Genomic DNA, 27,503 nt, shown 5'->3' on the forward strand with positions numbered 1-27,503 from the left:
GATTAGAGGAAAAAAATTACCTGTCAGAGAATGACATTTACAAGCTTTGTAGAACTGCTGCTAATTCCTGAACTCCCTTCTCTGGACTGTTTAGACCAGCACCAGTGAAGAAGCAAACAGCAATTCTTTCAACAGCCAAACTCTTCCTAACTTCTGCAACATGAGGAACCCATAACGTAAGAGAAATAAAAGTGTAAGAAGGGTAGGAAGAGGGTAAGTCACTTGGTGAAAGGGACAAATTACTGAACAGAAAACACACTCAGTTTGGCCAGCAGCTATCGAACCAGTAAAGCAACTACTGAAGCTTACTGAAGTATTTGCTCTTCACACGTGAGGAAATGCAGATTTACAGATGTAGGTTGTGCATGACACCAGACCAAAAGGAGACACAGCAATGAACATACAACTGAGGTTGATCCAGTTCTTAAGCAGCCATACACAAAGCTAGACAAATCCCCAAATGACTTTCTTCTTTCCACATTTGTGAACTAATAAAAACTGTAAGTAGTAAATACAATCAGGATTTGTCACACTCCCTGGAGGACACTGGGTCCCTAAAGGCAATAAAAGCAGAGCTAAGCAGAAGATAAAATACAGCAATTTAGCTTGTTTTTTACAAATTCACACTCTCTGGATGGGCAATATGGATGTCTTTTACAACCCCATTCAGAGAAAATAACTTGACTGGAAATTCATTACCCTACACACCAGCAGGATTGATTTGAGGTTCATTATGCATTAGCTGAAGTGAGATTGTGCAAACACTCTTTAAGCTCTAGTGACAATGTGGCAGAGTCACGCTAGGAACTGGGAGTGTAACAGCAGCACCCAGGTGAACTACAAGAAGCCCAGGTATGTTTGTCACACAGGTCTGTAGCACGTGTGCAGAAATTCATCTGCATCTACTTTCGTTGCTACAGTAAAGGGAAGTGTAAAAAGCTCAGATTTCAGAAAATCTACTCAGCATGGAAATTGATTTGATTGAAGACGCAGCAGAAATCTATGAAATGATGTAGTATTTTTACCAGTGTTTTACACTTATTTAAAAGTAGTGAATAAACTAATTCAGATACTTGAAAATGCTATGTACAGAGTATTATATTGCATTTATTTACCTGTAACAACTCATTAATAAAGAAATCCAGAGATGTCTCAGAGGATGAATGATATCTGGATGATTTCCCACAAGGCTATTCTAATAATTTATTCAGTTACTGTTGTAACAACAAATAAACCTTCCTTCCACTCTTCAATATCTTACTTGCAAAATGGCAGGAGAAATCTGTCCATGAGATAAATATGGAGAATCATGCTATTTTTACAATCAGAATACTACCACCCTTTAAATTTCTAGGATGAAGCTATGGTATTATTACTGTCTAAATACTTCCAGTGGTAGAGAATTAACAGTATCATAGTTGGTAAATGTTAGTTATAGCAATTTATTGAAAAAAAATACACACCTCATTATGTAGCCAGGCTAACAATCCCGTGAAACTGACACACAGAGAGTCACTTTGGCAATGTGCTTCTTGGACAGTAAAATAATCAATTTCAGGTTAAGGGCTTGATTTCTGGAAATGTCTTCTAAGGGAAACCTAATTTTAGTCTGTCAAATTGTATGAGCTTTCAGCTATATTTATGAAGGGAGGAATTCAGTCATGAAAACACTGACGTAGCAACAGTGATTCAGAAATAATGGGTGACATCTTTACGTGGCTCCTCTTTAGAGATCCTTTATCTTCAAAATGGTAATAGCATGAAGAAAATAATGACCATGGTATATCTTAAGCTGTCTTTTCACTGTTTTGGGATTGACAACAGGTCATCTAGCACACTTTTGACAGTGTTGTCATCTTGTAGTGAAAAGAGTCAGGAGTTTGTTCCATAAATACACATGACTGCAATGCATTTGCCATCTTTGTCCAGGAGTACAAATCTGAGTGCAGATAGCAGCTGTGTGACTTTGTCCTTCTCCTTTCTTGTTTCGCTTTTTGTCTTCAGGACAGTTTCCTTATGTCCAGGAGCTTTCACAGTGCTTTTGATGCAGCATGCTCTATAGGACACAGGAGCTTCTGATCAAGAGAGAGAAGTTGAAAACTACTTTTATTTTCATTCCAAATCCTTAATCTTCATCACTTGAAGGACAATGAGCTGCATAATCAAAACTAGGAAACCTGATGGGCAGGTCTCCCCATTTCTTAAAAATATTGTTTGTTGTTTTCTTGTCTGCAAACACAACCACAAAATTTCTGATCTTTAGACAAGGCAGGTCAAGGCCTCGATGAACCATCATATTTCCCCAAGCCTGCAATTAGAAGGAAATTGCATTTCAGGTAAAAAAAGGCAAGATCATTAGGCAGAAACAAATACAGACAAGAGTATGAAAATAAGATGTTCCTCACTTGTCCACAGTCTTTGCATATAATTTCCCCATTTGTCTGGTAATCAGCATGCTTATCTTGCAGTGTTTTATTTTCTCTTGTATGATAAAGACTTCTGAAAAACAGACAGCACACATCAGAATCCACTGGTTATTCCATGCTACATACAGACATATATAAACAGTGACTAAGACTGCTGAAATCAGGTAAGAAACCCAAAAAGTCATAGACTCTGACTGTCTGAGAAAATGCAAGGTCATGCTTCATACTCCTAAGTAATGATGAAACACACGTGTACTCCCTGTCCCTCTTCATTGCCTATCAGGAGCTGCATCCTTCCTCACACATCTTGAAGTGGGAGTTGCAGGCTCTTGTTCTAATAACGGACAGATCAAGCTTGTTTTTTCAGGTGCCATGAAACTGTCAACGAAATAATACCTGAAAATTAAAGGATTTCTTTTTATTCCCTGTAGGTCAATCTTAACCCTTAAGAGAATCATTTGGCTCTGACTACCCAGACCTGCAGAGTATGTGTACATTCTTGAATCATTTATTTAGGGAGTACTTGATCCTGAAGGTTACTATTAGCCTGTGCAGAATGGAATATATACCATACTACATAGTAAGTGACCTACTTAATAGTACCACAGAAGCTGCATCTTTTTTTTTTTTGAAGTCTTAAACTCAATTCACCTTGAAATCAGGAATAAGAACAAACATTTTGTTCAAGCTCCTTAACTGTAAACTCCATAGAGCCTAGGACCCAACAATATTGGAATAATCTATTTTTTTTCTCGCAGGGCCTAGAGGGTTACAGGCCCTGTTACAGCCTCGATGAAAGGAAAATCTGTTTCTGCCTGAAAGAGATAAAGTAGTTCATAAACACTTACTGGAAATCTTTTTTCACACTGACATGATGCATGTCTTCAATAACTTGTATGTCTTCTCCAGAACATATCGGCTTGGAGCAATTTTTGCATAAGAATTTTATTAGTGAAGGATTTTTCTTGTATGTCTTGCGCTGATCTCTCACCACCTTCATTTGTTTTTCCACTATACTTTGCGACTGGAAAATCTGAATCTAGAAACAGATCAGTAAGAGCACTGTAACATTCTGCTGGAATGACAGTTATAGTTTTCTTTCTCAGTTATTTTACTGAGTTCACTGTCAACATGACTTCTAGTCAATTTTCCCTTGCTCGTGTGTTTTCCCCTTACCAATAGAAAACCAGACTTTTCAAAAGGACAAGAAAACAGATTATAAAACAAATATTGGCAAAAGAATTCAAAGCCATATGTAGTAACAAGTATTATTTCAAGTTTTTCCCCTCTAAGTAGATTTCAAATAGAAATTATTCCATACAATATAAATCAGTATTCTTTAAAGGGAAAGTGAAGAGTTGCAGTGAATACCTTTTTTAAATACTCTTCCTGTGGCATCTTCTGAACACGCTGAATGGCCTTGTACATCATTTTCTCACGAAAAATATTAACATTTTCACGTTCAACAGCCCCTGAGCCACTTGAAACCACAAGAGCATAGGTGCTTTCATCAGCTCGAGCTCTACCGCGAGCCTACAATTTGCAAGGAACACAAAAATAAACACCACAATACTCCCTATTACATCACACAACAATTTTTTTCTAGTTTTGTAATGGAAGACATGCACTGTTCCACTTGCACTATCCCCAAAATGCAGTTTTTTCCATTTAACTCAGACAGATAAAGAATCAGTGAATAACACATACTATTTCTGCAGTGTCATCCATGATACCTGTGAGAACTGCTCAGGAGATTTGGGACTAGCCTGTTTTGCAATGCCAAAACTACATTTTGTTGCCAAAATAAGCATGCATTTAAATATTAAATATATAAATATTTGTGTTCACAAGTTAAATGAAAGCATGTATCAAACTGGTATTCTGATATGTAATAATCTCTCTTTATCTGATGATGGTGTGGTGTCCAGACACTGGTGGTAAAAATGCCTCTTGTATCAACTGGTCTGATGACCATATTCTTGTATCTCTTCTATTAAAAGAGCTCAACATTTGTGTAGAACTTTGAACTGATGCTACACCATTACAGAGAGAGGCAAATTTTATGTTGCATATGGACTGAGGATAGAAATTGGAAATGAACCTTGTTGCAAGAACATTTTCTCTTTTAGCATTCAAGCATTTAAAAATTATTTCCAAACGCCAGGTGTATGATTCACCATTTCCTCACTGCAAAAAGAAAAGCATTATTAAAATAAGGTATGTATGCAGAAAACTCCTACCTGCACCATAGCAATTTCATTGGTGACGAGGCCGTAGCGAATAACGATGTTACACTCTTTGATGTCCAGGCCTTCCTCAGCTACAGTAGTAGCAATTAGTAAATTTACATTTCCACATCGAAATTTATCAATAATTTCCCTTTGCTCATTCTGCAAATTAAAATCATCAAATTTACTTTCAGTACTAGTTTCTGTTACCAGTTTATTCTAATTAACGAGTTTAGGAATTAAAGTCCCATCATTTCTGAGCTGAGTGCCAAACATCAAGTGGCCTTAACAACCACATTTAAGCATCCTGCAAAAGAAGGAGCTTCTATTGAATATAACATGAGTTCAGCACCGTATTTTGAGGGAGGAGGGAGCAGAATTCAATCCTTTTATGGTAACTGGGCTTGGAACTTCATAGTCTGTCATAGGTACTGGGAGAATCGATAATATAGTTGTTCTATTGTTTTCAAATTTTTAAAGTACTTACCCATAAGACAAGATTTTTATCACTTCAGTAATTTCTGATTAGAATACAGACTTCCAGCTCTAGTTCTAAAGCACTTAAAATTCTCCATAATAAATGGAGACTGTAACTCTGGTGATCTCAGTAGCACCAAAAAGAACAACTATGATACACTTAAAAAGAAAATATCTAAATCACAGACTTCTGAATCAACTGGATGTTTGTCGCCAGCTTGAGCAGAGGAACAGAAACTTGCTATTTGCTATATTCAGTTTCAAAATGCAGAAGATATTGGTTTTGTTTGTGTAATGTGCCACAGAAATTAAATTCCAAGTTTGATAGAAGTCAAGCAACTTTTGGAGAGAATTTTTTGGGAGAATTTTTTCTTGAAACTCAGGGCAGCAGAAGAAAATGGACTCTGCCTAGCAGCAAAATACACCATTTTTGCTTAAATGCTGATATGGGGAGTAAGGACGAGAACAGAAGAGACACAAAGTACTTTGATTTGAAAACGTTTTTAGTGCAAGTGTAAATCACCAGAGAGATATGGTGTATGGAATCAACGTAATGCTACACAGATGGACACAACTGAGTGATCAATTGTGATATTTCCAGTATCAATTTTGGCAAGTTTTCTTTCAATGGTTATGCATCAGTGTGAAGCATGCCTATAAACTGGTGTAATTTGATTTAAGCAATGATAGTACAAAAAGACAGGAATAATCACCTTTGTAATCTTATTTTTCAATTCAGCAGCTAAAATATAACGTGAATGACTGTTATCCTGATAAGCATAAACTCATTTAATTGCATTTTTACTCTTTCCATTTTGTTTGCTTTTGCTTCCCATGCCTTGCTATAACTTCGGTCCTTCTTGACTATACCCTACTCTAGGCAACGGACACTGGCTACTCCTATTGCCATAGAATCCAAAGCCAAAAAAGCTTGTTACTTGTGGAAATAACATTATTCCAACATTATTATTCACTTTTAGTCAACATTATTATTCATTTATCTTTATGAAGATAAGTTGCTGGCTGGTATGAAATCAGAACTCTGGGCTCTGAACTTCAGTTCACTGGACTAGGACTAAGACAAGCTGTTTTCCAAAATCATGTACCAGAGGTAATGTTGACATGCATTCTTCTATACCTGAGTCATGGGCTTCGTTTCACTCTTATGTCCAGAGCCAATAAGATAATGGGCCTTAATTCCCACTTCTTCAAATTTTGGGTTGTCCTTAATCCACTGGAAAAGAGCAGAGGCACTTTGACGAGTCTTTGTGAAAATGATTCCTCGAGGTTCTTCAGTCTTCGTGAACTCCTCCATTAAAGTATTTCTCAACTTCGTTAGCTTTTCATTTTCATTTTCTGGATTTCTAGTCAACTCTTTCAGCTGTTTCTTTTTTGCTTTAAAAAGAACAGATGTAAATTAAGAAAATGTAGCTATGTAAAACAACAGCTCGAACCAAAATAAACCCTAAAACCTACAAAGCAAAGAGCAACTTTCTATATAATTCTCCCAGCATGGCTAATTCACATTCAGTTTGAAGAGCTGGGGCATACCAATTATTTCTGAAGTGAGTTTACATTCACTAAATACATACTAATCAACCAAAATAAATCACCATTATCATACACTTTGCCTGTATTTCATAGTAAGAATAAGCCAAAGAAAAAGCCTGCCTATACACACAAAGTTGGTACAGAGTCAAATGCACGGTAATAAAGAATTAAATCACAGCTTATAATATTTACAAAATTATTTTAAAATAATAGAAAAATGTCTTACAAGGAGAAACAGATTAATATATACAGCCTTGGAGCTGGTAATGGTTTTATAAATTTAGACATAAATTGTTCATAGGACATGAATTAAAGTAGGAATCCCCACTAGAAACACGCAGTAAAGCAGACACCAGCATGGGCATGTCATTGATATTGCAGCTCCAAGACATTACAATGCACTCAGTGAACTGTCAAAAGAATGACTCTCTTCAACTGGCTCTACTGACCAGAAGGAAGGAGGATTCCTCTGTGTTTTAAATTTTTTAAAAAACTTACCATATTTAAAAACCTATGTCATTATCAGATGATTATGAAACACAAGAACACTTCAAGGCAGGGACTCGGTGTGTTAGTACACTGATGTCATGACCCTGTGCAGACTATTGCAGTGTACCTAGTCCAAGGCAATCATACTCAATGTACCACAAACTGTTACTCTACCTACATAGTGACTTTATGACTAGTCTTATTCATATTTTTGAATCCAATCAAACATAGAAACACATACAAAAAAGAGATAAATGTAACAAACTCCCACAATTTAGTTAAACCTACACTAAGTGCCCCATGGCACTTATCACCCAAAGATGAATTCTGCTCTTAAAGCTGAGAAATTTTAGACATTCTTCTATTAATACTAGACTTTCAGCGGTAAAATCCTAAAAAAAAAAGGGATTTATTTTTCATTGGCAGGTTCTTTGGACTTCATTTACCTGCAAAAATAAAAGCAACCAGAAATTACACTTATGAAACTGAGTTTCATTTTTAGTTGGTTTAAATTTTTGGTTCTCAGCAACAGCTCACTACTGAAAATCTAAACAAGGAAGGATAGACATGTATGAAGAGTCATTAAAACCATGCTGACATTATCTAACTTATAGTTTTCATTCTTTTTTTTTCATTTCTCAACAATAGTGAGAAAAATTTATAGTTCATTGGATACACGAAGCTGGGTCACATTCTGCAGTATAATCTATTTCTGTTTGTACCACCCAAGAGCCATGGTTGATGAGAGCAAACTTCTCTAGCTCTTTCTGCTTGCAAAGGCAGTAAAGGAAAAAATCTGAGTAAAAAAGATTAAAGAATGAAGCCTAGTTCCAAGGTGACTGATCTGAAAAAAAACTTTGGTCTTTGCAGTTTGATCTTTTGTTTAATTCTCTAACTAAATGTTCTTTGCCTGAAACTAACTTAAAGCCAGCACTTTACTTTCTTAGTACATAGACAAACGAACTTTGGCAGAAAGGGTTGGTTAGGAACTCATTATTTCATTACTTTTGGATTCCATTTGCTCAACGTTTTACGCCCCCAGAGTGTCTACTGAAATACATATTTTATGTATCTGCTAAGAGTGTCCTCAGGGACACCTCACTGGATAAAAGCAGAAAACAGCTTTTACTTACTGGCAACAAAAACAAAGGTGGCTTTGGGTGGGAGGTGAAGAACCATTGTTACATATTATGACATGATCCCACTATGATGTTTAATGCATTTGAAAGGGTATGAACTGGGATATCAAGGCACTGTGATAATAAACAACACAGCAGTTTCCAGGAGGCAATAACTAATGGGCCCATGTAAACCATGTTAGTGCACAATTATGGATTTCAAATATTAAATATCACAATGTATTTCAAACTCACCATGAAATAAACCTATTAGAAATTCATCTGTTTCATCCTGTTTTGATACTGCTGGTTCATCATCATCATCATCATCACTCCTTACTGTCTTCTTGCTTTTCTCCTCTTTATAGAAGTTATTTAGGTGATTGTAGGCATCCACCATTCGGATGGTGTCATTTATCTGGAGAGCATCATTGTATTTCTTCAAGTGCTCTGCACAGACACGTTCCCTCCGTTTTTCTTCTTTCGCAGCTAGAAGGGAACAAAAATACAAAAAAGGTCTTAATATAGAACGACAGAAAGAACTCCAAAGCTGGGGTATATTTGCTATGCAGTTACCTCTTCTCTCTTCTCTGATCACCCACTGTTCATATGTCTGAGTTCCAAACTCAGACTTCGGATGCAGCTGGCAATAGTTCTGTATTTCTGTCATGATCTCAGTGATTCTCTCTTTAAATGGATCCTAGAAATAAATTGATCAGGAAAAGTAAGTAAGCACACTCTGGCAACAAAAACACTGGCTAGTACCACACTGAGTAATTTTTTTATAACTTAAACCTTAAATTAAAGAAGTAAGGCTTTTAAGTGTGTTTAGTGATATGGAAATATACAGTTCAGAATATCACAAAAATTGTACTGAGAAACAGCACTTAAAAAAAAACCAACTGAAAATAATATCATCACTTCAATACAAATATTTCAACTTTAGAAGGCCTTTTGACCAGATAACTCAAAATATAACTGACATGAGTAAAAATTTAGTCCTATTTGACTTTACTGTTACTTTTTGAAACAGAGGAAAGTAACAATATTCAAATTAGCACTCTGGATCATCTGAAGTCCATAGAAAAAGAGGATTAGGCAAAAGTTTTTGATACCGTACAAGACATATTTAAAGGAGAATATAACTTTAATACTGATTTTTTGTAAAAAACATACCCTTTTTTTATCATCTGCAATCACAGTCTTCTTAGATGGTTCCTTCACCTGATTCTTTAGCTGGGAGGCATGCTCTTCAACAGTCATAATCCTACATGCATCAAGATTAGCACAGATCTGGGAGAAGACAAAATGTTATTTCTTTAATATTGAATGAGATATTCACATGAAAACTGAATTAATGCAACAGAGCTTCTTGTTTAGATATTGAGGTTTAGATAACTTGGCTTTCTTCCCACAAAAATTGGATAAAGGCAGTATCAGCACACAAAAGTCCAAGTCTTTGAAAAACATCTGAGATAAACTGCACAAGTTACTTTCTAGGCCAGAAGTGATTCTCGCATACAGGAAAAAAATTGTAGATCAGGATGCAAAGCAAGTATTTTGAGAAGGAAAATAGAGCATCGATACTTTGGAAGAATAGATTTTAGAGCACAAAATAAATAAATATAATGGTAAAACAGAAAAAATAGAAGAAAAATATTAGAGACTAATTATAATAATAAGAGCTGTTATGAGCTAATTTGAGATAATGTTTTCTGGAATAAGAAAACATAGAGAGAATTTCTGTGCTAAGTACACAACTGAACTGGACTTTTTTGCTTTTGACCTCTTCCAAGGAGAAAATATGTACATGTCATTAAGTAATAAGGGAAATGATAACATTATTCTGAGCAGAGAAAATGGTAAAGGAAGACTGACAGGGGAACTTTTTAATGTCTTCAGTGGTAATTGTATATTTCAGCTTGCATATTCAGATTAATCTTCAGATGCAAATCCCAGAATCCTATTACTAGGAATTCAGAGTTGATGAAAAGGAATTTTCTTTTTCTGCTAGCAAGTTTTTGCATCAAAATTCTGTCTACTTCAATACAGCATAAAACATTCTTGCAGGCCTCACTAATTCAATATCACATTCTGTTCTGGTACAATTTACCAGTCAGGAGTTTTCACTGCCATACTGGGCTAAATTCTACTTTTCTATTACTAATGCAAAACCATTTAATTTCAAGTAAAATATAGTTTCTTTAAGTATAGAATTTAACAGACTATCTTTAGTCAGGTGTTCATGCAACCTCAATGAGTAACTCCAACTGAAAAAAACAGAACACATTTGTATGCTACCTGTATCTCACAAGTGGTTTCTGCTTTGTTTAAGTATTAAACATTGTTTTTCATTTTTTTTGGACTCACGAAAATGCTCATCTTAGTCACTCTAGAAATACAGATATAAAATATGTTGTGTCTCTAGTATTTAGAAATACACAGTAAATTATAAGCCATCAATGGAATAATAAGAATTTCAGTAACCTTAAAACCATACTACATTGTGGATTCCTTGCTTCTGATCTTGGGAATTTTTTTCAAGTGAGGCAACTATTTAACTTCCCTTTTCAGTAACCTTACTCCTCCTGTAAAGTAACCTTTATTTGTATATGGATGTCCATTATTTTTTAATGGTTATGAGCTGGACTTCCATGTACACAAGAAAAAAAAAATCAGATTGTCTATTTTGAGCCTAAAACTGACTTTAGAAGTTTTACTTGAAGAAGACAATATCCCTTTGATGGTTTGTAAGTGTTAGGGATATTTACTTTCAGAATATGCTCTTCGGCTTTTGAGTAGGATGTTGCACCTCCTACACCAGGTGAGGCTGTAAGTCCCAGAATCTGAGGCTGTGGGATCAGTGGTTTGTTTTCTTTTGCCAGCTTCCTGTTCTTCATCTTTTCTTTTAAGTAACGTCTCATTATGTTATTGTAGACACCTTCCTTTTGAGTATGATGACACTCATCGATGATGATGAGGGAAAAATCTGGAAAAAAAAAAGACTCCTAAAGTGAATAATTCTATTTCATATGCAGAATTTGCGTGACTAAATCTTGTAACAAGTAAGGATGTTGTTGAAAAGAACCCATCAGTTTGTCTGAGAACTAATGTACTAGGAAATTGAAGTATTGGAGAAAGGTGTGGATGGATGCTGAATATATTTAATGGACTTTGGAACTTTGCTACAGTCCTGATGTGCCAAGTAGTTTTACATTTCATGTAATGGAAAAAAAGACTTTATATTTTTGCAAAAACAATCTGATTATATAAAGAATTTCAGAGAAATATTGTTCATATCTTACCAGTGGTAAGAACATACCATAGTTGAACTCAATACTGTCTTTTATGTCCATAACTGTGTCTGACAAACTAGATATTGTTTGCTTTTGAGAAGATACATAATATGTTAGAAGCCTTTCAGACATTCTTGAAAGGCTTGCTGTGGTCAAAATATGCTTCATTTTGTAGCAACACAGAGATTTCCTCCCTATTAGTGTCCAGTTAAAAGATTTATATTACTTTATGGATGTGTTATTGGAAAGAACAAACAGATTAGTGGGAGCACTACCGCTCATCTCTCTCTTGTAGCGGAGGAAACTGATGGAAATTCAGACAGGTGTAATGTGCTTTTTGGTCACAGTATATTTACATGCAAACAATATACTGTACAACGAAGAAAATAACATTATTTTTTGTTTCAAATTTCTCAAAAGATATAGAAAACATATCTTTAATCTTTCTGCACATGCAGCCAATGACATATATTTCAAGGTTCTGAGTTGAAAGAATCACGAACATTTTTCTGTTTCTCTAGCAGCAAAACTGGTTTATAGGAGCTCCCAGTCCTTCTGTAGCTGGCCAGTAACTCTCTAGTTTTACATTGTTTCCAACAATTTTAATTCAGTTTGTGGACATGACTGTAAAGAAGATCATTGAAGTGGTCAGGGTTAAACTCTTCTACATATTTTTTTAATGTGGACAATTTCCATGGTCTTGTTTACACATTGATGTGTAAACATATTGATGTGCTCAAATTGTTGCACCACTATAAGTCAGTTTACAACAACTGGCAGCAGGAGCTGGAAATTAACAGAGAGCTAAATCAGTCTCAGCTGGTATTGAGGAACCTAAAGAAGGATGGAGACTAAACAAAGGAAGTTATATTGGAAAGGCTACACCAAACACTTCTGCTAGCAAAGCCAATGCTCCATGTCACGGGGGAAAGCTGATTGCCTTCAGAGTGATTCAGGAAGCCAGTATGCACTGAAGTGATGTAGTTTCAAATCTAAATTCTTATTTATTTCCAAGATTTCTACACACTGCAAGATTTCAGAAGCAGTGCTGGCAGTTACTCAGTTTTTCTGCCAACATGAACTTACTGCCTCTGATTTTGACCATCATCTCCATCATGCATATTCTATAACTACTTGTGTAGAAACTAACCTACCAGAAAAGATGTGTTTCTTCTATTAAGGAAGTGATACACAGCTTTTAGAAAGTCCATACAGTGATTTCAGCCCTAAGTGAAGAGAGTAAACATTTGATAAAATGCAACTAAGAGAGTCCCCATCATTTCACTGAGGCTGGAATTCCATATCACGTGTAATGCAGACCTCTGTGGAAACAGATGAAAAAAGTATGCAGCAAAATCTGGAAAAAAACTTGAAACTAATCAGGATGATTTATAAAGGCTGTGAGTTACCCAAGTCACAGCCACAGATATGGAGCTGGCTGTGCTCATGCTTGCTTGGCTTTGGTCCAGCTGAACCTACGAGCACAGGTGTAATAGAACGGAAAAAAAACCCTGAGGTGCAGGGCAGCCTGAGTTCTGGAAAAAATGTAGCTCCTTATGAAGGAAACTTCACAAAGTGTGAAACCCATTCAACCCACTTCATTACACAATCTGGTTGGGACTCAGCCCAGTTCTAAACAGGCCAGCAGTTCCAGTAGAAATGTTCAGATGCCTCCATACAGCATTCCAAAATGATTCAGATGTAGGAAAGTTTATTAATTTAAGATGCAGTGGAGAGGAAATAAGTATAAGAAAATTGCTGGTACTCTGCCTAGGTTAATAACAAGGCATTCTGAAGGAGGGAATGCAATTCTGAGGTACCAAGTGGTTCTGCAGGAGTTAGTTTGGATCAAGCAGTCAGCACCAGGCACTGACAGACTTGGACCAACCCCTCAGCTTTCTCTGCTGTCTGTGACATCCAGACCAATACTTTTATCTCAGGGCCATTATTTTGAATATCACAGTACTCCCCTACATCCTTCACCATCTGAAAAGGAGTTGATTGCAGGCAAACAGAGGGAGAAGCTAACATCTCACAGAGGAAGGTCACTGCAGCCCAAGCCTGGAAGCTGACCTCATGGGCTGCTGTAATTGTACCTCCCTGACAGATAATATCATTTCCTTTCTGATCTTCTGATCTTCCAGATCACCTGCCACTTCAGCATTCTGGGAAAACAATCTTTCCTTCTTTATCTTTTGCTTTCTTCAACTTCCTTTATGTGTTGTAGGAAAATTTTATATCTGCTGAGCTCAGAGAGACACAGTTATAAGCCATCATATCGCTGTCTTTTAGCAAAATTACAAGAGTTTAAAGAATATAATTTTTACAACAGATTGGCTTTTATCTTTTGTTCCATTGTACTTCTCAAACTACCAAGTGCATTTGAGTTTTGACAGTTTTTTTTCTCATCCTGTATATGGCTTCTGTCTGATATGATTTAACGCTCTGCCAAGCTTGGAAAGTGGAACCAGTACAACTGCATGTGCACAAAGTTGTGCTTAAGAATTTATTTAGATAAAATAGGAAGCATGACAAGTATTTAGTACAAATAAAGTACAGAGTCTAATTTTGGCCTGCATGCTTGTCAATTGAGATATGATTTTACTACAGCTTGTATTTATAAAATGAATAAATTGAAAAAACCCTACTGATTGTGGCACATTTTTACTCTGCAACTTTCCAGAATAGAGATATACTTTTATACCCTCTGTAAAAATTTCAGAATAAAATACTTGCCTGATAAGTGGACACTTTCCTCATCTTCCTTGGATGCATTTAACAGTGAATTCTCAAGGATCTGTGCTGTACTGATGATGACATCATTTCTTCTGACAACTTCAGGAAATGAGATTTTCAGCCGAGAATCACCACTTAAACCAATAACCTGATACCAACGCTTCAGGAATGGACTAAACTCTCTTTTTAAATGCTGTTCTACCAATGGAACCTGAGAAAAAGTTTTCAAAGAGTTTAAAACATATTAAACACAGGATTAAAAATACATGCCTGTTTGCCACAAATGTTGTTAGATGAACAAAAGAAAATTAGGCAGAAAAAATCCCCAAACCAATTTCCCCCTGCAACTTCTCCTGTGGAACCTTTTCGTCCCAAGAACTTTGGCTTAACTGAGCCTTTGAAAGAATGAACAAACCATGCATGCTCTGGCTATTTAACTGAGCTTATAAAGTGCTTTCACATTTATCTTATTAGAGAATATGGATATTGTTTATAATTTCAGTAAAATTCTTTAATGTATTTCTATATTTTAATATTACAATAGAAGATTAATTTATATGTGCTAAATTTAACTGAAAAACTAAAGCAACTATCAGAAAATCTGACAATATATTACTACTGTAAGACTCATGAGGTGGCCTTCATTAACAAACTGAAACTCAGAATGTGAAAAATAGTTTTATTTTTCAAAATTCATTACAAAATAAAATTGTACTTTTCCCAACAATGTGGTTATTACAGCACATCTAAATTTGCACTTGCACTGGGGTACACTAACATAATTTGTGCTTACACAAGGCTGATGGCACAATGGAGATGACAGTCTAGATCTGTATGTCTTTAAAACAAAATATACCTGGAAAAGCTGAGAATTGTCTTTATATTCATCTTACAATGTTTGTATTAACAATGCATGATGTTTGAAAAATATTATTCTTTAAAAAATGGACCAACTTACCTTATTAACAAGTACTATGACTTTTCCAGGCTCTGATGCTCTTCTCTTCTTATCCAAGTGATCTTTGGTAATGTAAACAGCCACTCTGGTTTTACCACTGCCTGTAGGGAGACATATGATAATATTCTCCCCATTCAATGCTGGCTTTGCAACTTCCATCTGGTAATCTCTCAGGGTCAGATCTGGCTCAGGTGAGGCTCTCCTCTCCACTTCATCTTCATCTAAGGGTACAACGAAATATAAGTTTCAAACAGGAGGCACAGAATATGTATTAGAGGAGTGAAAAATGTCAAAGGGAAAAATATTAATTTACTGAGAAGCATCTTATGAATAGAAACAGCACACTAGCATAGACAATGTTGCTCTGAGGACCTGTGCCACTCTGGATCAGAACTGCTTCCATCCAGTCAGCACTCAGGGCAGGAGGAATAAACCACAGTACAATTTGCCCCATCTATGTTGAAATGACTGCTATTAGGTATAAATTCAAGTGATATAGTTCAGTAGCACTGGGACCAACAAAGGTTGTGTTTGGAGCTGTGGTATTTATAACCTAGCCAAGCTTCTGTGACGTTCTCCTTTATAAATACTGAAATTTATTTGGTTACAAGGGAGTTACCTTTATAAATACTTCCCAGAGAATGAAAAATGGAGCCATTAAAATGATCAAGGGAGTTATAAAGTATAGAGACTAAATAGATAAGAAAATTCAATTGCCCATACAAGATGGAGCTAACTGTAGAATGTGTCACACCTACTCATGGTAGATTGTGTTGCTTCTTAGCCTGACACATACATAATGCAATTGGATGTTCATTAAAAAGCCATTTACATCTGTCACCTAAGGCCAAAGCCCTCCATCTCTTATTGGAAATGCAATGGCAGAGTTTAGATCTACAGCTTGCAGAAGAAACAAACAATGTTCTAAATGTAAAAGTGAAAAAAAAATACTGTTGAATTACTTTGAGCCTTAAGAAAAGCATATCAAGTCTCTTGAATTTACATATATTTAGAAAGTCAGAACTTGTATATATATCTTAATATCAGAATGATTTATTTCAATTGAGTTTTCATGGAGGTTTTTTGCTACAAATAAGTTTAGAACACTGTTCAAGTATTAACTTCCCTCAGTGAAGAAAATGCAAATTCATTCTATCAGATTAAAATCAGGGGAGAAAAACCCTAGTTTTGTTTCCTGATGATATCATTCAATGCAGAATCATGAGGATTTTATTATCACTGATACATTACACACAAAGTAAGTATATTTTTCTAGTATTCCTTATTCCATTAAATAAAATTAAACTAACAAAAAGTAATGAAGCTTGATAAAACACTGCTGATGGAAACATCTGAATGCCATTCTAAAGTGTTTTTTGCTTGTTTTGCCTTTTAGTGTGAGTGCAGTGCTACCTGGACACAGGGACATTTGCACCAGAGAGTACTTGCTGTTATTTATCTGACTCTACTACTCTCTTTTGAGGAAGAGCATTTGTTTGCTTTCTGGTTGGCTAAATTCAATAGCTCAATCATATTGAAACTAGCACTTTATCACCCATCTGTTTAGTTAAATTTCAGTTCCTTAACATCCTCAATTAACAGTCCAGGCCTGAAAAATATTTAACTTAGCTCTCTCCTAGCTTCTTCAGCCCTTGTTTAGATAAAGGCTAATACAGGAATCTTTTCACAGATTAAAGAATTAAATACTTAAAGATTTTTCATCAAGCACAGTGTAGCATTAGGGAAGTTGTCTGCCTTCATACAAGGCTCATGTGAATTGCTGCTCTGGGCTAAAAGAAACACAGTAATTATTCTATTGTCCTAACTACACAATTCTGTAAAATGTGAAATGAACCTTGCACATAAAAATGAAGCTGAAACCACATGATTCTTTGCATTAAAATCCAAATAATGTCAGTGTGTAATAATGAACTTCTTTGTTAATACAACAGCCTTACTGTAACATTTCAAATTACAAAATCCATTAATAGTGCATCTGCATCTTCTTAGAAATTTTTTTCTCATTATTGCTCTCACTGCGTTTACTAGACATGATTAAAAAGCATGGATGTTTTAAAAAACTTTTAAACTACTTGCTTTTAAAAACCACATGAATACAGAACATATAGCAAGTAAACTGAAAAAGTCTGTTCTCCATTCTTCACAAAACTGCAGTGTTTGGGCTTTTTTCTGGATTACTGGACACAGCAAATGCCCATTCTGCTTACTGAGAAATACTTCAGCAATCTCAAAGAATGAGGCCATACTCACATACATACGTTCTGCCAAATGTCATGAGCCTGGCTCAGCCTGAGCAACTGATACAGTGTGTCTGTCTGTCCACAGAACAGAGAAGTTCCAGTGCCCAGACATTTCATGTGACAGAGTGAGCAAAAAAATACAATGTGACTGATGAATTTCCTCAGTTGCTAAAGAAGTGCAAAGTAAATTCTCTTGAGTTAGCAACATACAGACTAAAATCTTAGCTGCAGTGTAGCAATTTAGATCTGAGCTATCCTGAATTTTCTGTGTACTTATAAAATATGTGGATTTTAATACTTTAAAGCTTCAAAGTATTTAAAAAGTGTTTATAACGAACACTTTGCAGGTATAAGAAATATAATGTTTACAGTGACCTTACTGATGTGATACTAGGTTTATTAGGCCCAGATGGCTTGAAAAGCATTTGGAATTTTTTCTAGCCCTTGTACAAGATATAGTCCCAGCACAAATGTTATAAAATCTAGATTCCAAAAAGTAGTTCTTGAATTCTGTATAGGCAAACAGGCTCATCACAATAGTGGACACCTCCCAGTTTGCTTTGCCTGAGGTTTGGAAAAAAAAAAAAAAAAGACAAAAAATACTGGGATGTCTTTTACAACAGCAATGTATAGTTTCACTCAGACTTCATACATAGCAAGATAATACCTGTCTGCTAAGTATCATTTAAACACAGTCCAATATCTAGTTTAAAACTGTATTTAGAACATGCACATGTGTTTAAATGTGAGGTTCACAAAGATCCTCAGATAGCAACCCCCACTGCTCAGGTTGCTTTTACAAACAGGGCTATTAAAGTACTTGGGCTCAAAGTGGACCTTCATTATTGTTCCGCAGGTACCCAGCAGATGCTTCTGCTCACCTTCACTGCCTCTAAAACATTCCTATTCCCTCTCACCCTATGTGGGGGCCAGGCACAATCTAGCTCCTCTCTGAGAGCAAAAGAAACACGTCAGTGTGGCAGCATTATGAATATCTGTCCAGGTGACTGCACTGGCTGACTTCTAGTCCCTTCAGCCTGTGTGATTTCATCATTCTGCCTCACTGACCAGTTCGTATGATGATGATGTCTAGAGCCCTGTTCAGATGATCTCAGTAAATTGACTGTTTTGGGGCTAGGACTTAGGTCCAGACCATTACCAGATGGTCGGACCTAAAATGCCTAAAATGGCATCTGTTTTCCAACAAAGTAAATTAATTTGAACAAACTGGCATCTATAGTTTACAGTGAAAGAAAGCCCTTCACGGAGTTTCATTTTAGCCCATTCACAGAATACTTCCCCCAGAGCTTACTTTGCAATTACTAAATAATAACAGAAGGGAAACGTACCTGAATCACTGGTAGTGCAGCTCTGTTCCAGGTTTCCATTCAAGCTACTGACACTTCCATCTCCTATGGAGACATCTGACTCTAAATGAAAAACGCAAAGAAATGTAGCATAATACATTTGCTGTACAAATATTAATGGCAATTGTGTATTGTTTGCTCTCCCCCTGAGTTGTTAAAGTAGGTTACATGAATGTCAGGCAGGGATGGCTGAGATCTAACTTTCCCTATTTTTGGTAGAGATTAAAAAAAATGAACAATATAATTCATTTTCTTGTGGAAGAAAATATGGAGTGGAAGATCAATATCCAAAGCATGGCAGAGGTAAGGCACTATGGGTCATGATTTATTGTCTAAAACCAGGGGTTCCAGACATCATCACCTGCATAATCCCCTTTAGTCCTCTTTTACTGTATCTTTCCAGAAAGGCGAAAAGCCAAAAGAAAATAAGTTGCTGGCAAACTGAACTTTCTCTTTTACTCACTGCGAGCCATGAAAGCTACACCTGCAGCAGAACAAAAGCAAAACCAGAATTGCGTTTTTGTTTTTTTTTTTTTTTTTAAGTTTCTTGGTATTACATGAAAAGAGCAAAGCGCAGCTCCCGACTAATTGCGAGCGGCGATGGGGGTATCGAACCGCGCGGAGCAGCAGCGGCGGCGCCGCTCGGGGATCGCCGCGCTCCGCTCGCCCTCTGCCGGGCCGGGCCCGCCTCGCACCAGCGCCCCAAAGCTCAGCCCTTCCATAGCGCCTGAGGAGACACGCACCCAGCTCTCCCGGGAAAACCGGCCGCCAACAGCACCACCCCGAGCTGTCAGCTTGCCCACAGCACTCTGCAACTGAGCCCACAGCGTCAGATGGAATCAGCCGCAATAACAGTGTTGACCAATGTTTTGCTTAATTAGCAAGAGCAATTAACAATGGGCCTGTGTTGCCATGAAGTTATTTCCAGTGAATATCCTATTATGGTCCATAGACATTTTTCATAACTTATTGTCCCGAAAAAAATATTCATAAGGCAAAATAGATTCTGTGAATGAGAATTTAGCACTGAATGGAATTTAGCACTTACGGAGTCCTAGAAGGAAATGCCTGAAATATACACTATAAAGTCTTGGTGAGTGAGGTGGAAATTGAACCTAGTCTGCATGCAGTAAAGTTATGAAGCTATCTTAGCTACCACTAGGAGTCAGGCATTAGTAGTTTTTCTAACAAATGAATGCAGTCAACAGAAAGGCAAAAAAAGAAGAAAACCTCACCAGTTACAAGCCATGTTCAAAGACCTGTGACAAACTAATTAGTAGAATTAGTAAGAACTCCCAGCTATGAAGATGACACTGCTATCTCTTGCTTTCACTTTCCAGAAATCCACATAAAATAGGGAAAAAATAGGACAAAATTAAAATTCTCTGTATCTATTCCATATGGTGTCCCATCTAAAATGACTTTCTAAAAGTCCCAAGAATGTGAATCTATAAAGTGTGTTGTACACAATTATCTGAATTACAATGTGCAGCATGCCTTATACAACAATCTCTCAACAGAAAACATCAGCGGCAATGTGAAATGTAAAATACTCATCTTCCAAAGAAAGGTGAATAGAACAACGTTCTCCTTTTTCAACTGTGGCAACTTACTTGAATTATTTTAAAAGAAAATAAATTTTAAAAACCCCAAAACAGTAAGCATTTTCAAAAAAATGAAAATAGAAGAGTTATTATCCTAACAGCTGTTTTTAGCACTTCTGCTAATCTTCCCTTGGAGTCCTGCTTGCACATTGTAATGTGGAATTTCACAGGATGATTTCACAGGAAGATTTTCAGTCACTTTACACTGAGTACTAAATAAGTAGAGAGACAATGGAATGGAATGCAATGACAAGCCAGCCTTGAAAAAGAGAGCTGCTATTATTTAATTTGGTGTTTATATAGGTAACTGCAGCAACTTAATCCGTGTTAACCTAGTGAATTTACTTGCTTTTGTGTAATTTTGTGCGTGAAGTTTCTCATCTGTGTTTTTGCATGCTCAATTTTTCTCTAGTTATCTCTTGGGCTCAATGATCTATTTCTACTTGTTTTTATGGCCTTACTGCTCTCATACCTTCTGACTGTCTCTGTTCCATCTACCTAAATAAGAGGGTTAGAGGAAGCTCCAGATACAATGCAAATGGCAGCAATTTCAAATTACCTGAAAAGCTTCTTCTTGAAATATGTCCTTTTCAAGACATAAAGGAATTGTAGGACTGTACTGCAAAACTGAGTACACTCAACAGCATCAAATTACAAACTAGGTGGGTTCCTAGCTCACTTGGAAGTAGAGTCTGGGTTCCATTTGTATTTTAATCTTCCTGGTCTAAAATTACTGTCTTATGAAATCATGAGAAAGGATGGTCATAGGAAATGAAAAAAGACTGGAGTGCTGTTAAGTCTGAGTGTACAAGTGCATTAATATCAAAGGCTACTGCACTTGAGGATGGCTGAATGTGAGGCAGTTCCTCTGCAGAAATCTCCAAGCAGCACTGCCTCCTGGCAGCCCTTGTTACCCTGCATCTACACTGCTGCTTTGGTTCATCTCAGAACTGCATGTTTTCAGGTAATCTGTCAATTGTCCCACCTTACACCACTTTGGTTCATATCACAGAGCTGGTGTAGATCAGAAAAAATGAACTCTCAGCTGAAACCAAATGAGATTTGTTCTAATTACTTGCAGGTGCACAGTCCACATGAGACTGAAGTCAATCTGAAACAAACTGATGGAATACATGTACTCTGTATCCCCTTAGCCATTTCACTGCACAGATCTGCTCAAGTGCCCAGACTGCTAATACTCACTCTATTAATTCCAGTTCTGGGCTGAGAACAGTTTTTTATCCACAATGAGCTTGTGGCACACTAGTTAATAACTGATAGATCTCATTTTCTGTAATTCTCAACCCAACTAGAGGCAAGTAGAAGATCAGGCTAACAGCAATGAAAACCTACCCTTAGTAGGCCCAATAAGACCCTTAGCTTTATCCAGAAAGAATAATCCAGTCTCATCTACTTTGAATTATCATTAAATTTTTGGCACCTCTTCTTTATACTGACATATTATGTTCTAACCCAGGAAAACCAAGTTGATAATTTTGCTGTACTTGCTACAGAGCAGTGTGACATCCTGTTAATATCATGCAAAAAGAGAAACAGGCTACTACTGTTGCACATTGAAAGGCTCCAGCTTTTCAGAGACATTTTAAAAAAGTTATCCATGTTTGATAAAAAGAGAGCAGCCTTAGGTGTCCTACTCCTTTGGCTGAGAAAGCCCACTGGTATAATTTCAGGCAGGATTAACCTTAGCTGTAACTATTATCTGAGCTCCATGAGAGCCTGGAACACACATGGTTCCTGAATCATGCAGTGCATGTTTGAATCACTGGTTCACGGCTGTGTTAGGGCATTGTTGCTGTAATTGCTGTCACTCATAATCAACTCCCAAGGCATGTTTTTAAGAGTGGTCTAAATGAACAACAGGCCACAACCATTCCGAAACATTTTTACTAAAAATGTACTTCTGAGTGTGTATGTGACATGAGAAAGGTTGTCTGATATTCTGTAAGTTAAAAACCTTAAAATGAACAGAAAAAATTACTCGTTGGACAACACTGAAGGACTTCTCAAAACAAAAATGCTTTTCTATACAGCATTTCCAGCCTTCTAGAAAGAAGCACTTTAAATAGAGCTGCAGTTTTAGTGGCGTAAAAACATTCCTCTTATCTTAAACTTAGTCAACACTGTACAGAGTTGATAATGTTAACCTACTGTTGTCATTGGATAGTATAAGCCTACTATGGATGGGTGTGAAATAAAATACTAACCTAATAATATTAATATTTCTATCAAAAGTATTGAATATATTTCAAAACTACTCATTTATTCACACAGGTACCAGATCATAATACCAGTTAGTGGACAAACCTGACATCACAGAATTCTTTTCTATGGATGTTTCCAACAGACTGTTCTCACTGCTGGAACTGTCATCCACATTTTCTTCCTGTTTCAAATTCTCCTCTGTGACGTATCCTGGTTGGCTTGTAACTTCTGTTTCTTCATTCGTAGTCTGCTCCATCCCACTTTGTTTATTCTCTGTTCCCAGAAAATACAGAGAAATTCTAAGGCAGTTCTACAAAACATTTCATTTCTTTTAGTGTGGAGCCTAGAAAACACAGAACTAACCTGTATTTATCAGGCACATAACAGTATAACACATGGTCTTGGTCTTGACTCAAATGTTATAGTCTGGAATTTTGACCTTCATACAAATATTTGCTAAGAATTTACTAATTTACAATTAGAAACTAAATTTAAAGAGGTTAATAGATTTATTTTTATGAAGTTCTCAATTTCTGTGCTAATAACAACATATCTTACTATAAGAAATCACAGGGGGTCAAGCTGCAATGACAAAATGTAGCAGCAGTGTTCTTCATCCACAATGCCCAATGAAGCTGTTTCTTCTCTACTTCAGTTTTAACCTATATAGTCTGCACTATAGTAAAAATTCAGAAATGCAAAATGTGAAAAGAATAGAAAAAAAAATATTAATAATTTATATATCTGTTACTTTGTTTGCCTTAGTGATGGCAAAGTAGTGAAAACAATAATTTAAACCTCACACAGCTGCAACACAGAATGAAAATTAGGATCACAATAGCTGCTGAGCTATTCCCAGCACCTAAGTTCCACTCAAAATGATCTGAGGTTCAGACTTGGTTGGTCTTGGCCTGCAGACTGCAACACTCAACCAACCATTTTTGAACTGCATCCTCATATCTCACAGCTGCCTGTGTGTGTCTGGGAGAACACTGTCTGATTTCTGTCCAAAGCTGGAAGAGACACCCTCATGTGCTTCTTACCTCAGTCTTAATGCTCTGACCCATATGCAGCAACTAAAAGCACAGAGACAGCTCTGCTCCTCAAGTGAGCAGGCTGAAGCTGCTAAATAGGAAATCTGTTAAAGTAATTTAGTCACTAAAATTTTATAAAACATATGGGGACCAAAAATAAGGGATAAATTATTTAGGGGCTGCTTTCTTTTTTATATTTAAGAATGGGATAACTTTACAGTATTATAAACATTATACAGGAATGAAAAGGAGTAGCCCCTTTACTAGTTTATTGCATTATTTTTAGTAAATTTTATAATGTTTTGAGACTTTTGAATGTCTTAACGTATGCAAAGTACTTTAAAATGACAAAAATATTTGTAAACTGTTCTGTAAAGAAAACACTTGTACTGAAGAAGAAATTCAGGTAAAGTCTGTTTTGTTTGTTTAAATTAATTTTTAAAGTATGTTTATGAATGATTATAAAAATCACACTGAAAGCCAATGGGTTTTAAAAGTAAGATTCAGTTTAATTGTAACTAAATCCATACTGCTGTAATTCTCATATTAATAGGGATTTTCAGTATTTAAAAATCTACCAATTAAACTGTTACATAACTTGATTTTGAAATACCTGGACAAACAAAAGCATCAGTCCCAGTGTCTCATTAAAATAATATGGCAGGAATCCTGCACTGCTTCCTAAGTAACAGTACAAAAAAAAGAAAAAAAAAGAAGAAAAAAAGAAGAAGAGCTATTAAAAATCCACACATCTGTACCAGTGAAATAAGATGATTACCTCCTGTATTTCCACTTAAATCATCTGCAAGGTCTTCATGTTGGGTTTCACGGAGAGCAATCAAAAAAGGAGAGAACCAGGCTTTCTTCTGGACTATTCTGCTCAGTAGCTCCCTTGCACCATCTCTGTTCCCACGATTGTCAATAACAGTCTGGATCTGGCAAAAATAAAAGACAAGAAACAACCCTCACACAGACTTTGGAAATGGTCTGAGGACATTCATAAGAATAGTATAGTTTCAAAAAGCATTCCCCTGTTTAATTAAAGCATACTGAATAATAAAGATATAAAGTAGACCTGACACTCATCAGAAGAGAATTCTTGCAATTTTGTACAACCTCATGCTCATCCCATCTGGTTTTGGGTAGGATATATGAAACCTACGAGATCTGGAACTTAATTGGAGAGACTGGTAGTACCAGACAATGGTTGCAACAGTAACCACTATATAATAGTTATTAGTATTGTGGAACAACTAGTGTTTAGAATGGCTTAGGGCATAGGCAACCTTGATTAAGGAGAAATGCTGTCAGATGGTTTATCAAAGCTCATGACCTCACACATAAAATAGAACATTTTCCTTCTTAAACTTTGGCTTCATCATCTCAACTTCCACTTAAAAAAACAATACCTGAGACTCTAGAAAGTGGCTACTGCCCTCAAAGAAGCTATGGAACTGTGTCCCAAGGCTGTCACAAGCAGAATTTGACATGTGGTTGCATGAGGAACAAAACCATGACCCCAAAAGCAAAGCAGCTTGAGACAGGTGATCAGTCTCAAGGGCTATTTTCTCAAGGCTCAAGAATGATCCATTCTGATATGCAAGGAAATGGGCAGGCATAGCAGTGGGAACACCTGACTGAGATACATGACCAAAAGGAAGTGTGTGGAAAGTGGGAGACATGAGAAAGCCTAAACTACACTGGGGTTTAAACTGGCAGGATTGTGAAGGGTATTAAATGGTTTGATGGAAACACCAGCAGCAAAAAGGTGACCCAGGGGAACATGAGGACCTATTACCAGGGAACGGAGCCAGTAGCTTCCTAAAAGACCTCTCCATCTGCCTGCTGTGTTACCATGCTTGGCTCCCTACTAACAAGGGTGCGTCTGATCATTGCTGCCACCTGATGGTCACAAGACAAAATTATGTATCTTACAGCCATTTAACTGAGATGGAGCATAAAACGTCCTCAAAAGTGGATGCAAAGGCTCAGAGTGCAAATGTGACTTAGTTCCACCCTTAGTTTACCAGTTTTCCCCTTATTGCTATGGCAATTATTATTTCAATTTGTTCTAGCACTGTTTCAGGATATAATTTTTTTTTTTTTTTTTAGTTTCAAGTAGGTTTCACGTTCCAGGCAAGTTATTCTTAGCCAGGTGGAATCAACACTGGACAATATTGGCATCAAAGGTTAACACTTCCTAGTTCTTGTCCAACTGGTATTTCTGATCACGTCATTGTCTAGTGTGACAGTCCTCAGTGAACCTATAGCAAAAAAGGGGACAAAAAATCTTGCTTTATTTTAACTCAGTATTATTTAGGACTTCACAGACCATCACTACTTCCTGGTATGATTCAAGGGCCAAAAGACAATGATCTTCTGAGCCTAAGGTCTATGGCAAAATGATAAGTAAAGTAAAGTCTGACATATTTCTTCACTTCGACACTGTCTTGGTCCAGCCCTCTGTTCCTGGCATTTTTCTTTGCCAGGCTCTTAGCTGGCATGCCACCTGCTGGCCCATTGTCAAGAATCTTCACCGGCTTACCTGGACCCATTATTTATTTTCCCCCAAGTCTGGGAACTCCCCTTTTATTTTTTGCATTTACTCTGCCATTTGTAGCTGTGGCCCCGTACCTGCCCCACAGCCCCTGGGGCTGGCCAGTGTCTGTGGCACTGCCTGCGCCCGGACTCACCCGCTCCACGTCCTCGTCCTGGAAGATCTCCATCTGCAGGCATTTCTGGGCCACCGGCCCGGCGCGCATCCTGTCCACCAGCGTGCCGTGCAGCAGCTGCACCAGGTGCACGCAGAGGTCGTGCTCGGCCTCCTCTGCCGGCGAGGGCAGCTGGCTCAGGCTGGGGTTGGCGTAGCAGGCGGCCAGGCTGCAGCCGCCGTACTCCAGCGCCTGCAGGAACTCGCGGATCGGGCCGCGGCCGCGGGGCCCCCGCTCCACGGCCTGCAGCAGCTCCTCGGCGCCCGCCGCCGCGCCCCGCTGCTCGGCGGCCGCACGGACCCTGTCCCGGTCCTCGGCGCTCAGCGAGGGCAGCCGGTCCAGCACGGGCTGCACCTGAATGAACTGCTTCAGCCGCGGCCTGAAGCAGTCGATCATGTAGAGGAACAGCTCGTCCCGGCTGCCCTCTGCCATGGCGGCGCCCGCCGCTGCTGGGGCTGCGCCTGGGCCGGGCGAGCAGCGCGGCCGCGGCCCCTCAGCGAACTCTCCGCGAACCCTCGGCTGGCATGGCCCGGCCCGGCCCAGCCTGCCCAGCACCGGCGCCGCTTTCGGTTTCGCTTGGGAGGGCGGTGCGTGAGGACTCGGCTCGCCGGGACCGGGCTGGCGGGGCCGGGCAGCTCCGCGCCGGGCACTGCTCAGTGCCACTCCTCAGTGTTGAAAACGAAACCTTTGCCAGTAACGAAACCTTTGACAGTAACCGTGGGCTGAAAAACACAGTCATAAACGGAAACATCTCTTTCATTTTCCACTCATGAGTGCTCACTTCCCGGGCCGCTCACAGCGTGTCAGGGTTTTGGGCGCTGGCTGCTGCCCCGGCACGCAGTGGCAGCAATAGGAGGTGCTTGGTTGGCGTCTGAAGCCATGGAAGATCTCTCCCTGAGATGAGGTTTCACCCATACCGTACATGTCACTGAGCTTCAGAAGCAGTCTTCGTTTCCATGGTGGGGGTTTGGGGAACCTCAGTGTGATTCTGGGATAAAGCAAAATGATAAACAGAGAGTGCCTG

General features: G+C 37.8%; 1 protein-coding gene across 1 annotated transcript; it reads right to left on the reverse strand.

Moving 5' to 3' along the window:
• Positions 1 to 1,428: 1,428 nt before the first annotated feature.
• On the reverse strand, positions 1,429 to 26,935 carry IFIH1 (interferon induced with helicase C domain 1). The gene is made up of 16 exons (XM_063161999.1): positions 26,462 to 26,935; positions 24,547 to 24,703; positions 22,837 to 23,007; positions 18,890 to 18,970; positions 15,280 to 15,500; positions 14,322 to 14,532; positions 11,061 to 11,278; positions 9,466 to 9,582; positions 8,866 to 8,989; positions 8,545 to 8,778; positions 6,270 to 6,526; positions 4,667 to 4,816; positions 3,798 to 3,959; positions 3,275 to 3,465; positions 2,406 to 2,499; positions 1,429 to 2,308 (listed from the first exon to the last, which is right to left on the reverse strand). Exons 1-16 carry the CDS (start codon positions 26,909 to 26,911, stop codon positions 2,126 to 2,128), a joined length of 3,021 nt encoding a protein of 1,006 aa, XP_063018069.1. The 5' UTR covers positions 26,912 to 26,935; the 3' UTR covers positions 1,429 to 2,125.
• Between the last annotated feature and the right edge of the window lie 568 nt (positions 26,936 to 27,503).

This window comes from Melospiza melodia, chromosome 8, assembly GCF_035770615.1.
Source record: "Melospiza melodia melodia isolate bMelMel2 chromosome 8, bMelMel2.pri, whole genome shotgun sequence".
Classification (NCBI taxonomy): domain Eukaryota; kingdom Metazoa; phylum Chordata; class Aves; order Passeriformes; family Passerellidae; genus Melospiza; species Melospiza melodia.